The sequence below is a fragment of the Oncorhynchus keta genome, chromosome 22 (genome assembly GCF_023373465.1).
Source record: "Oncorhynchus keta strain PuntledgeMale-10-30-2019 chromosome 22, Oket_V2, whole genome shotgun sequence".
NCBI classification, from domain to species: domain Eukaryota; kingdom Metazoa; phylum Chordata; class Actinopteri; order Salmoniformes; family Salmonidae; genus Oncorhynchus; species Oncorhynchus keta.
In genome coordinates this window covers 15,839,531-15,852,871 of record NC_068442.1, presented here as the reverse complement: position 1 = coordinate 15,852,871, position 13,341 = coordinate 15,839,531, and the positions used below count along the sequence as shown (strand labels likewise).

Here is a 13,341-nt window from a genome sequence, read left to right as displayed (position 1 = left end):
CTTCCTTATTGCAAAGGAAAATAGCTTACACCTGAATCTTTAGTGTTGACAATGTTTCCAAAACTTCATAAACTTGTCGAAATACAATTTCATTTTATGGTGCAGCGTCTTGATTCATTCACGACCCCCCCCTCTCCCCCTCTCTCTCTCGCTCTCGCACATATGACTACTTGCGAACACGCAAAGTCGCCCTTTGTCCTTCAGTCTGAGAAGTATGTCGACATCTGCCATTACATTTCTCCAGGTTGTTGAAGCTATATTTTCTGGACAGTTACAGTGATATGGGCATAACAACTGGATCCATCCACCACCCGACTCAACTGGTCGAAGGTAAGTCCGGGACAACCATTGTCACAGCGAGACTGTTCAACCTTTAACATATCCTATCAAATATTATATTATTTACGCGAACTGCGTTTGGTTTGTAAGTGGTTAGGGTTAGGGTTAGGGTTAGGGTTAGGGTTAGGGTTAGGGTTAGAATAAAAACGCACAGATCATTTTAAAAGTTGGGTGCATGTACAATTTTGGGTGGAGTTTTGGAGCTACGTTTCTTGAATGGAAGTGACTGTTCTCAGAAATAAAATTACTGTACAAACACAATGTTTCTGTCGGAAAAATAAACTTGTACATTATGGATTTGTGCCTACTTTGGCGCTTACAGTGTTTCAACAGAGCATAGACCCTTTGAACATGACTGTTCTTGTGTTTGTGTAATAAAACTGTACTATTGGAGAAACATCATATTAGCATGTTGTTACATAATACTTTGGTAATTGCATTTTAATTGGATAGCAATGAGCTGAACGTTTTTGCAAGAGGAATAATAGTGACTGTTTCTTATATCACTTATGTAATAACTCCATTGTTATGCAATTATAAAGCCATTTCCAACATCTTATGTAACAACAATGTGATATTGTCATAATCCCAAAGTTACAACACGTGTAAGAACTAGATGTCAAGTGTTACTCTATTTCCTGATGTCTCACTCATGAACATATATTTGTTAGTAATTTTGAAGCTGCCTAAGTGGTCTACTCTAATGTTGAGGTGATTCCATGTCCCTCATGTATTTCATTGTAGGCTATAGGCTATATTAAGATTTATATCTAAGGGCTCTCCAAACCATGTGCTTATGATCAAATATTTAGACTAATTCAATGAACTGTTGTAGTTTTTGGTTCTTCATCAAGTAATTTGGCAGCCATCAAATAAATATATTTTAGTTTTTTTAAATGTCACTTGCATATATTCAAATACCTTCAGTATTATTTGGTTTTCTGTGAGATATTCAAAATACTTTAAAATATTATTTGTTTTTCTGAGACCTGTATTTGAATATCAAAGAAAAAAGTTGCCTTTTAGTTGAAACACTGTTACACTACCTCAGTATTTGAAAAGTTGATATTTTGTAGTTTACAAAATACAACTTTTTTCGGCCCAGGTCGTATCATTGTGCCTTCCACACGATATCCCTGAGGCGCGAGTCTTCATGTAACCTTGACTAACCCTTCACTCTTGTCCTGTACCATTACCCTTTAATATCATGATTTAATGATAGTGTCAAGTGAGGCCAGAACAATTATATTGTTTCTCACCAGGAATCTCCCATGCTGTACTGTGTGTGTGTTAAACAGCTAAATTAGATTGCTGCCGGACTCCTCCCTGGGAATTGTACATGGTAGATCTGATTATGTTTCCTAATCTTCTCCTATTAAATCTCATATTCCTCCCCAGGGTGCCCTGGCTCAGATAGACCGACTCCGTCTTTCTGCCTGTGCGTGTACAGCGATCATCCCTTTCTCCTCTCCTCTGTCCCATAGTTTTCTCCTCCTCTTTCTCCTCTCCTCTCCTCCTCCCCTCTGTTCTCAGGGTGTGTTGTTTGGTAGAATCTGGTGTTAGCAGGTTGTTTCTGTCTCTCCTGCTTGGCTCTGTGATACAGAGTGGCGTGTGTTTTTTCCACACTCTGTTACACTCCTACGTCAATGCAGAGCACACAGGGATGTAAAATTTCCCACCTCTCCCAGTGTAGCACAGACTTCCCAGAAATTGTTACAACAAGTGGTGGCAATTTTATTGGCCTCGTATACTGTCAGGTTGTTTATTTGCGATGGACTGTGCAGAAAGACGAAAGGTGATCCAGGCCCTCAATGGAAAAACAGAGTAACTTGCTTTGAGTGGACTGAACACAAGAGGGTCTAAAAGAGAAAGATCACACACACGGACACACACGTTCCAAGACATGTTCCAAGTTGTGTTCCAGTGCCCCAGATTCGTTCTCTGTAACATGGTGAGACAGAATGTAGCAGCAGCATGTGGTGCCCTTCTCAGAGTCCCAGTGAGAAGAGAATTGTTCCCTGAAAACCAACTCAGCCAGACAGCCAGTCATACTAGCACATTACCGGAACCAGCTGTTGGGGCAAGCAGCTGTTGAATCAGATTACGCTAGATAAGCTAGTGGGCCTGTCAAGGAACTGCTTCGTTTTTTCTCTCTCCAGATTCCATCCATAACAATTAGTAGGAGCTGTCCTGTTACCATCCTGTTATGTTTGAATCAGAGGGTCTGGGTGTGAGGGGCTACATGTGCACGTGGTATGAGGGAGGGAAGAGGAGCTCTGTCTGACCCATAGACATACATATGTACATTATTATTGCATAATATTCAGACACATCATTGGTCTGAACCCTATCCTCATTGTACATTCATAAATAAATGTGTTTGCCACTCAGGCAGCTAATTGGACAGTTGTGTAACGGCTGTTTGGTCTCTCCGCGTTAACTCTTAATGCCTGAAGCAAAACACAATGACTCCGAGCAGGTCACTGATTGATTCATAGTGTTCGATAACATTTAATGCCAGGTCTGTATATGAGGTTCTCCATAGGGCCACCTACTGTACGTGCATATGAGTGGGAGGGGGCTTCATGAATAATTCATGAGCAAATATGTTTGTCAGAATAGTAAGAATAGGAAAGAATATGAAACATGTTTGTCTTACTTTCACCTCAAACGCAAACAGATCAATAGAGAAGAGCAGGCTCTCTTCCTGATCTTTTGAGTGTTATAACTATACTGTATTTCTATGGTTATGACCCTGTAAGTGCAGCACAGCACTGTTTCATAATTTAATCAAATGGGGTATCTGAGGGATAACAGATGGGGGTACTCATAATGTAATGATATTTGAGCTGATGTTAAAAGCAGGAAGGAAGCCTCTATTAGGTACAATCTTATCACATAGTCTAATGGAGTTGCTTATGGGGCTGCTTCAGTAACATGCAAGGATCCTTGAAAAGTCTCTCCTGAGTGTCTTTCCATTGATTTTCGGATCCGAATAGATCAGGTAATCACATCGCTGTCTGAGTAATGTTTGTGCTGTAGATACTTTTTGTTCTTACCGTCGTTCCTTAGCAGCTATTACAGTGGTGTTCTTCCATTTGCTAAATGTAGTTATGGTGTTGTTTGTTTTGTGTCATAGGGAATTGCTATACCTGTAAATCGAGCTATCTGCTTTGTTACTGTCAGACAGAAGAGGGCTGGGTTGGTGCAGAGATGAGCTAGAGATGAGCCAAGACAGGATCAGAGAGCGATTAGTGTCTCACAAAGTGTAGAAAGTATAAAATACAGCAAGGAAGATGAACAACTGCACCAACATCACTCTCTCAAAGTGGACACCATCCTTCCCTATTCCCACAGTCAGTTACTCATCTTTAGCCTGATAGGATCTCTGCTGTCGTGACATGGAGACAGGCGCTTGCTGATAGACCTCTATCTATCAGTACATCTGCCCCTCACAGTTAGCCCACAGTGGCAGCATGAATGTAGTCTCTTGCTGTGACAGTAGCTAGCTATTGGTCAGTGCAGATTCAATATTACAGGGTTAGCCATAGTAGTAAAGCACTCCTGGAGCAAATTAGGGTTAAGTGCCTTGCTCAAGGGCATATCAACAAGTTTTTACCTTGTTGGCTCATGTATTCAAACCAGCAGCTTTTCAGTTACAGGCCCAATGCTCTAACCACTAGGCTACTTGTTTGTACTTCTACAAGCCTATAGAATTAGGGGAACAACTTGACATTATTAACTTGGCTCTTATAATCAGATTAGCTGTCAACATGTATGTTTCCAGGTAAACCAGAACATGTAAATGAGCTGTCTTAGAGGTTAGGGTGACCTAATAATGTGTTCTAACTCGACCTGTCAGATCACTTCCTATCCCAGTGAGTACTTTCAGTTCATCAAAGAGCCAGGAGGGGAGCCTTGTCCAGGAAACCATACAGTTAAAGTGCATTCAAACTCATAGCATAGATGAGCCAAATACAGTACAATTAAGGCCAAATTCAAAAAAATGGTTTCAATATTTCAAAATCATCCCAATGTGACTGGAATTGACTGTGTAGCTCAATGACTTTACTTTAAGATCGAATCCTTATTTGTGCCGCGTCCATTTGGGATACTACAACAACAAAGAGGTTACTGCAAATCACTACACTGCTTCTTCCCTCTGACCTCACTGCAGACGCGATAGAACAGCAGAATATGTACTACACGTTTCATCAACAAAACAAAAACAAATTAAAAAACAAATTAAAACAATTATTTGGGAGATATTGACTTGCATTGGGTTTTGGACAGAAATGATAGCATTAGTAGACAGCAGTCAGGTAATCAAAACCATAGAAAGGATTGCTGTCCCTCCTTATCCAAAGGCTTACAGGATAAGGAAACAAACATTTCATTTTGTAATTTAGGTCATTATTAGGTCAACTATTTACTTTTAATTTAGTCTGTAGTGTTCAGTAGTTAACAGTCAGGTCAAATCTACTTTCTACAAACACAGCAGCAGGTGGATAAATATTAGGAGTCAGGTCATTGCTGCTCACCAATAATCCTTTGTAAATTGCATCTGAGAATGTGCTTCCTTCATGCCTGTCCTAAAATATCCAGGGGTGATACTGCATATTCATTTTGAGATATAGGACACTACTGTGTGGATTTTCTAAACCCTGCAGCTACGGGAAAGGGCCTTTATTTGCTCACCTGCCATTTTGTTTCACACCTGGGTAAAGGAACACACACCTGCTCTCTCCTCTACCAGTCAGGAAGCTGGTGTCGGAAATCACAAAAGAACCAAGTACAACACCATCAGGTAGTTGATTGTGAGGAGTACAGAGATATGCTTACACACACACACACACACACACACACACACACACACACACACACACACACACACACACACACACACACACACACACACACACACACACACACACACACACACACACACACACACACACACACACACACACACACACACACACACACACACACACACACACTAAAAGAGATGCACTCATGCTTAGACTTAATACACTATGGGCTGGTTTCCTGGACCCATATTAAGCCTTATCCTGGACTAAAAAGAAGGCTTAATGGAGAATCTCTTGTCAAAAGCGTATGTAATCTTTGTCATTACCAGGTGTATCTTATAGTTCTGAGATTGGCCCCAAAGCATACTTGAAAAGGATAACCAAGACCAGACAAGATGGAGAAGCTCAACCTCACCAACTACTCCAACCTCGGCTCAGACAATGAAAGCAGCAGTCTCTTCTCTGGGAGTCCCTATAAGACGGTAGAGATCGTTCTCATCATCCTGGTGGCCGGGTCACTCAGCCTCGTCACCATCATTGGCAACATCCTGGTTATGCTCTCCATAAAGGTTTGGATTAAAGATCCATCACTTAGTTTTTTAAATTAATCATATTCTTAGGATACAGTTGAAAAGGTCATATATTGGATAGCCAATATTCAGTGCACCTAAAATACTGGAGACCTGTTATTCTTTAGTGTTGTGATTGAAAGATATTGGCAAAATGCATTGCACATTGTTAGGGTCCTTGGCCAGATCACATGGTTGGGAAAAACTCCTGGTTCTACACATATCATTGTCTTTTCTAATATTCTCCTGTATGCTCTCCATAAAGGTCAATAGGAACCTCCAGACTGTCAACAACTATTTCCTGTTCAGCCTAGCCTGTGCTGACCTCATTATTGGCCTGTGCTCCATGAACCTCTACACTGTCTACATTGTGATTGGACACTGGCCCTTAGGCCCGGTCGTGTGCGACCTGTGGTTGTCCATTGATTACGTGGTCAGCAACGCCTCAGTTATGAACCTCCTCATCATTAGCTTTGACCGCTACTTCTGCATCACCAAGCCTCTCAGCTATCCGGTGCGCCGCAGCACCATGATGGCGGGGATGATGATTGCGGCGGCCTGGGTGCTGTCATTCGTACTATGGGCTCCTGCCATCTTGTTCTGGCAGTTCTTCGCGGGTGGGCGGACAGTGCCGCCTGGCGAGTGCTACATCCAGTTCTTCTCCAACGCAACAGTGACGTTTGGCACGGCCATCGCTGCCTTCTACCTGCCTGTGGCCATCATGATCAGTCTCTACTGGCGCATATCCAAGGCCAGTCGCAGCCGGGTACGGAGGAACAGCAGGAAACCTTCAGGGAATAGCCTGGGAGAAGGCCCATCGCAGAGCCAGGAGGATGGGTGCAGGGCCCAGCCCAATGACTGCACTGTGACTGGGGAGCAGGAGGAGGAGGAGGGTGGGGATGGAGAGAAGGTCGGGGAAGGGGTCCAGCAGCAGAATGACAGGGAGCCCTGCAGAGGGGAAGGGCCAGACAGAGATAGCTCTACCACAACAGTCAGCAACCTTGCCTCGTCATCCAATCAAAAGAAAGAGCCTGGCCTATCACAGAAGGGGTCAAACGGTGAGGCCAAATCCAGCCAGACGCGGTGTTGCTATCAGAACCAGGCCAAAGGCTGTGGGCCCAAACTCTCCTGTATCAGAAGCAAGTCCCGGCCTGAGGGAGAGACATACAAAGCCACGCACAGCAACACAGATTCCACCCCTGCAACAGAGAAACACAGCCTGGTGACACGGACGCTGTTAAAGGTGTTGATATATATATATATATATATACAATGCACAACAGAATAGACAGCAACTTCCATTAAATAATAATATGAAGTATGTGTAAAGTGAAAAGATATATACACTGAGTATACAAAACATTAAGAACATCAGCTGTTTCCATGACATAGACTGACCAGGTGAATCCAGGTGAAAGCTATGGTCCCTTATTTATGTCACTTTAATCCACTTCAATTAGTGTAGATGAAAGTGAAGAGACAGGTTAAAGAGGGATTTTTAAGCCTTGAGACAATTGAGACATGGATTGTGTATGTGTGCCATTCAGAAGGTGAATGGGCAAGACAAAAGATTGAAGTGCATTTGAAAGGGTTATGGAAGTAGGTGCCAGGTGCACTGGTTTGTGTCAAGAACTACACCGCTACTGGGTTTTTCACGCTCAACAGTTTCCCTTGTGTATCAAGAATGGTCCACCACCCAAAGGACATCCAGCCAACTTGATACAACTGTGGGAAGCATTAGTCAACATGGGCCAGCATCCCTGTGGAAACCTTTCGATACCTTGTAGTCCTCAACCTAACTCAATATTAGGTATGTGTTCCTAATGTTTTGTACACTAAGTGTATACTTATAACCATAATCAAAAAGCACAAGATATTTTACGTGGTAGGGGAGAATGTAGAATCATGAAAAAAAATGCATTCATACTGATAAAAAATCACTTTTCTGTCTCCAGGTGACAAAGACGAACTCCAAGCAGAGCCCCAAGAGGAAGACGAAGAAGAAAAAGGGCCCTCCGTCCCGGGAGAAGAAGGTGACACGCACCATCATGGCCATTCTGGTGGCGTTCGTGGCTACGTGGACACCTTACAATGTGATGGTGCTCATCAACACCTTCTGCTCCAGCTGCATCCCCAACTCGCTGTGGACCATTGGCTACTGGCTGTGCTACATCAACAGTACCGTCAACCCGGCCTGCTACGCCCTGTGCAACACCACCTTCAAGAACACCTTCAGACAGCTGCTGCTCTGCCAGTACAGGAACATACGCACGATGAGGTCATGAGGACCAGGGGGTCAGGGGTCATGGCTGCGAAGCTGCTGTCTTGATTCACTCAGATACTCACAGATCTGATAGGACTGGATAGGTGAAAGTAGGTGAAGCTATTGTTTAGACATACCCAGTCATCTTTGATCTGTGCAGAGGCTGAACCAGAGCAGAAGGAGAGGGGAGACAACTTCTTAGAATGAAATGCAGCTCAGATGTGTATCTATCTATGTTGGTTGTGGTTTTATACGAGTAGGTTCCAAATTAGACTGCTATTCTCATGAAACGTTTGGTTTCAACATGGTGGCTAAACTCGGTTTACATAATGGCTGTCTGTTATGTTTTGGGTATGTGACATGTCTACTCTATGGTATGAATTTGCATATCTCGGGTATGTCTGGGTGATTCTGTCTGATGTCTTGTGATTGCTTGTTGTCCAGTGCTTGTTTGATAAACAGGTGCAGTGGCAGAGGTTTGCTCAGAGCTGTTACTGCACTGTTCAGACAAGGTTTGTTTGTTGATATACTATGACACATGGTTATAGATGTTCCCCTATGTACAGTTGAAGTCAGAAGTTCACATACACCTTAGCCAAATGCATTTAAACTCAGTTTTCACAATTCCTGACATTTAATCCTAGTAAAAATTCCCCATTTTAGGTCAGTTAGGATCACCACTTTATTTTAAGAATGTGAAATGTCAGAATAATAGTAGAGAGAATGATTTATTTCAGCTTTTATTTCTTTCATCACATTCCCAGTGGGTCAGAAGTTTACATACACACAATTAGTATTTGGTAGCATTGTCTTTTAACTTGGATCAAACTTTTCAGGTAGCCTTCCACAAGCTTCCCACAATAAATTGGGTGGATTATGGCCCATTCCTCCTAGGAGACAGAATGCGTCTTCTTCCTGAGCGGTATGATGGCTACGTGTTCCCATGGTGTTTATAATTGCGTACTATTGTTTGTACAGATAAACAAGGTACCTTCAGGCGTTTGGAAATTGCTCCCAAGGATGAACCAGACTTGTGGAGGTCTACAATTGTTTTTCTGAGGTCTTGGCTGATTTCTTTTGATTTTCCCACGATATCAAGCAAAGAGGCACTGAGTTTGAAGGTAGGCCTTTAAATAGATCCACAGGTACAGCTCCAATTGACTCAAATGATTTCAATTAGCCTATAAGAAGCTTCTAAAGCCATGAAATAATTTTCTGGAATTTTCCAAGCTGTTTAAAGGCACAGTCAACTTAGTGTATATAAACCTTTGACCCACTGGAATTGTGATACAGTGAATTATAAGTGAAATAATCTGTCTGTAAACAATTGTAGGAAAAATTACGTGTGTCACGCACAAAGTAGATGTCCTAACCGACTTGCCAAAACTATAGTTTGTTAACAAGAAATTTGTGGAGTGAAAATTTGTGGAGTTGAAAAACGGGTTTTAATGACTCCAACCTAAGTGTATGTAAACTTCCGACTCCAACTGTAAGTATAAATGAGGTTTAGATTGTTAAAAAAAGATGTGTAAGTATTCTGAGAAACAACATAAAAACACTAGTACTGTTGATATATCTAGGAGAAGAAGAAGAAGAGGGAAGAGAGAGAAGAGAGGAAAAAGACTGAGAATTTCCTGCACAGCCAAAACCAACAGATTCAGAGAAACATAAGACTACGAATACACCTGTAAATATACAGTACCAGTCAAAAGTTTGGACACACCTACTCATTCAAGGATTTTATTTGTACTATTTTCTACATTGTAGAATAATCGTGAAGACATAACAACTATGAAATTACACATGGAATCATGTAGTAACCAATTAAGTGTTCAACATTTTATATTAGAGATTCTTCAAAGTAGCCACCCTTTGCCTTGATGACAGCTTTGCACACTCTTGAAATTCTCTCAACTAGCTTCACCTGGAATGCTTTTCCAACACTGCGGTTCGACTCATCCAAAACCATCTCAATTGGGTTGAGGTCGGGTGATTATGGAGGTCAGGTCTCTCCTTCTTGGTCAAATAGCCATTACACAGCCTGGAGGTGTGTTTGGGGTCATTGTCCTGTTGAAAAACAAATGATAGTCCCACTAGGCGCAAACCAGATGGGATGGCATATTGCTGCAGAATGCTGTGGTAGCCATGCTGGTTAAGTGTGCCTTGAAATTCTAAATAAATCCCTGACAGTGTCACCAGCAAATCACCCCCACACCATCACACATCCTCCTCCATGCTTCATGGTGGGAACCACACATGTGGAGATCATCCATTCACCTACTCTGCGTTTCACAAAGACACGGCGGTTGGAACCAAAAATCTCAAATTTGGACTCATCAGACCAATGGTCAGATATCCACCGGTCTAATGTCCATTGTGCATGTTTTTTGGCCCAAAAAAGTATCTTCTTCTTATTGGTGTCCTTTAGTAGTGGTTTCCTTGCAGCATTTCAACAATTAAGGCCTGATTCACACAGTCTCCTCTGAACAGTTGATGTTGAGATGTGTCTGTTACTTGTGAGGCATTTATTTGGGCTGCAATCTGAGGTGCATTCGAATGAACTTATCCTATGCAGCAGAGGTAACTCTGGGTCTTCCTTTCCTGTGGCGGTCCTCATGAGAGTCAGTTTCATCATAGGGCTTGATGGTTTTTGTGACTGCACTTGAAGAAACTTTTAGTTCTTCAAATTTTCTGGATTGACTGACCTTCATGTCTTAAAGTAATGATGGACTGTCATTTCTCTTTGCTTATTTGAGCTGTTCTTGCCATATTATGGACTTGGTCTTTTACCAAATAGGGCTATTTATAAATAAATAGGGCTCTAATATAAAATATATTTTGATTTGTTTAACACATTTCTGGTTACCACATGATTCCATATTGGTTATTTCATAGTTTTTATATCTTCATTATTATTCTACAATGTAGAAAATAGGATAAAAAAATTTAAAAAACTGGAATGAGTAGGCGTGTCCAAACTTATGACTGGTACTGTATGTAACTACACTGTACGTCGACAACCCTTCAAATTAGTGGATTCGGCTATTTCAGCAACACCCATTGCTGACCGGTATACAAAATCGAGGACACGGCCATGCAATCTCCATAGACAAACATTGGCAGTAGAATGGCCTTACTGAAGAGCTCAGTGACTTTCAACGTCAGTTTGTCAAACTTCTGCCCTGCTAGAGCTGCCCAGGTCAACTGTAAGTGCTGCTATTGTGAAGTGGAATTGTCTAGGAGCAACAACAGCTCAGATGGGACCGCCGAGTGCTGAAGCACGTCAAAATCATCTGTCCTTGGTTGCAAAACTCACTACCGAGTTCCAAACTGCCTCTGGAAGCAATGTCAGCACAAAAACTGTTCGTCTGGAACTTCATGAAATGGGTTTCCATGGCCCACCAGCCACACACAAGCCTAAGATCATCATGGGCAATGCCAAGTGTCGGCTGGAGTGATGAATCACGCTTCACCATCTGGCAGTCCGACGGACGAATTTGGTTTTGGCGGATGCCAAGAGAACGCTACCTCCCCAAATGTATAGTGCCGATTGTAAAGTTTGGTGGAGGAGGAATCGTAGTCTGGTGCTGTTTTTCATGGCTCAGGCTAGGCCCCATAGTTCCAGTGAATGGAAATATTAACGCTACAGCATACAATGACATTCTAGATGATTCTGTGCTTCCAACTTTGTGGCAATAGTTTGGGGAAGGCTCTCTTCCTGTTTCAGCTTGACAACATCCTGTGCACAAAGCGAGTTCCATATAGAAATGGTTTGTCGAGATCGGTCTGGACCTCACTAATACTCTTGTGGCTGAATGGAAGACGGTCCCGGCAGGAATGATCCATCATCTAGTGGAATGTCTTCCCAGAGTAGTGGAGGCAGCTACATATTAATGCCCATGATATGTCAATGAGATGTTCGAAGAGCAGATGTCCACATACTTCTGGTCATGTTGTGTATCAGTGAGTGAGTCTGCGCACATCGTGCTTCTGCACATGTACAGGGCCTTCAGAAAGTATTCACAGCCCTTTACGTTATCCACCTTTTGTTGTGTTACAGCTTGAATTTAAAATTGGATAATACGAGATTTTGTTCCACTTGCCTACACACAATACCCCATAATGTCAAAGTGGACTGTTTTTAGAAATGTTTACAAATTAATACAAATGAATTTTGTCAGTTAGTATTCAACCGATTTCTTATGACAAGCCTAAATAAAAATGTGCTTAACAAGTCACATAAAAAGTTGCATGGACTCACTCTGTGTGCAGTAATAGTATTTAACATTACATTTACATTTAAGTCATTTAGCAGACGCTCTTATCCAGAGCGACTTACATTTTGTATTATGACTATGATGTCATCTCTGTACCCTACACAAGTGAATTTCACAAACAGATTCAACCACAAAGACCAGGGAGGTTTCAATGCCTCGCAAAGAAGGGCACCTATTGGTAGACGGGTAAAAATAAAATAAGCAGACATTGAATATCCCTTTGAGCATGGTGATGTTAATAATTACACTTTGGATGGTGTATCAATACACCCAGTCACTACAAAGATACAGGAGTCCTTCCAAATTCAGTTGCCGGAGATGACGTAAACCGATCAGGGATTTCACCATGAGGCCAACGGTGACTTTAAAACAGTTGCAGAGTTTAATGGCTGTCGGATAGAATGAAAATAAGGAAGCCTGTACAGAATACAAATATTCCAAAACACACATCCTGTTTGCAATAAGGCACTAAAGTAAAACTGCCTAAAAAAAAACGTTTTGTCCTGTTTTGGGCAAATTCAACACGCCACATCACTGAGTACCACTCTTCATACTTTAAAGCATGGTCGTGGCTGCATCTTGTTATTCGTATTTTTGTCATCAGCAAGGACTAGGTCATTTTTTGGGGGGATAAAAATAGACAAAATAGAGCTAAGCACAGGAAAAATCCTAGAGGAAACTTGATTCATTCTGCTTTCCAGCAGACACTGGGGAAAAAATGCAACTTTCAGCAGGACAATAACCTAAAACACAAGGCCAAATATACACTGGAGTTGCTTACCAAGACTGCATTGAATGTTCCTAAGTTGCCTAGTTACTGTTTTGACTTAAATCGGCTTGAAAATCTACAGCAAGACTTGAAAATGTCTGTCTAGCAATGATCAACAACCAACTTGACAGAGCTTGAAGAATTTTTTAAAGAACATTGTGCAAATATTGTGCAATGCAGTTGTGCAAAGCTCTTAGACATTTACCCAGAAAGACTCATAGCTGTAATCGCTGCCAAAGGTGATTCTAACACTCAGGGGTGTGATTACTTATGTAAATTAAGATATTTCTGGATATATAAATGTGAAAACATT

The 13,341-nt window shown here is 41.8% G+C and overlaps 1 protein-coding gene across 1 annotated transcript; it reads left to right on the top strand.

Annotated features, from left to right (window-relative positions):
• Positions 1-206: 206 nt before the first annotated feature.
• Positions 207-12,222, top strand: LOC118400748 (muscarinic acetylcholine receptor M2-like). Its single transcript, XM_052474828.1, has 4 exons — positions 207-330; positions 5,480-5,719; positions 5,985-6,962; positions 7,675-12,222. Exons 2-4 carry the CDS (start codon positions 5,546-5,548, stop codon positions 8,002-8,004), a joined length of 1,482 nt encoding a protein of 493 aa, XP_052330788.1. The 5' UTR covers positions 207-330; positions 5,480-5,545; the 3' UTR covers positions 8,005-12,222.
• The last annotated feature ends 1,119 nt before the right edge of the window (positions 12,223-13,341 follow it).

Excerpts from the sequence above, each read along its gene's own strand:
- LOC118400748 (XM_052474828.1), top strand. The coding sequence starts at position 5,546 with ATGGAGAAGCTCAACCTCACCAACTACTCCAACCTCGGCTCAGACAAT. Across the intron at positions 5,720-5,984 it reads TGGTTATGCTCTCCATAAAG|GTCAATAGGAACCTCCAGAC; the intron begins GTTTGGATTAAA and ends CTCTCCATAAAG. Across the intron at positions 6,963-7,674 it reads TGACACGGACGCTGTTAAAG|GTGACAAAGACGAACTCCAA; the intron begins GTGTTGATATAT and ends TTCTGTCTCCAG.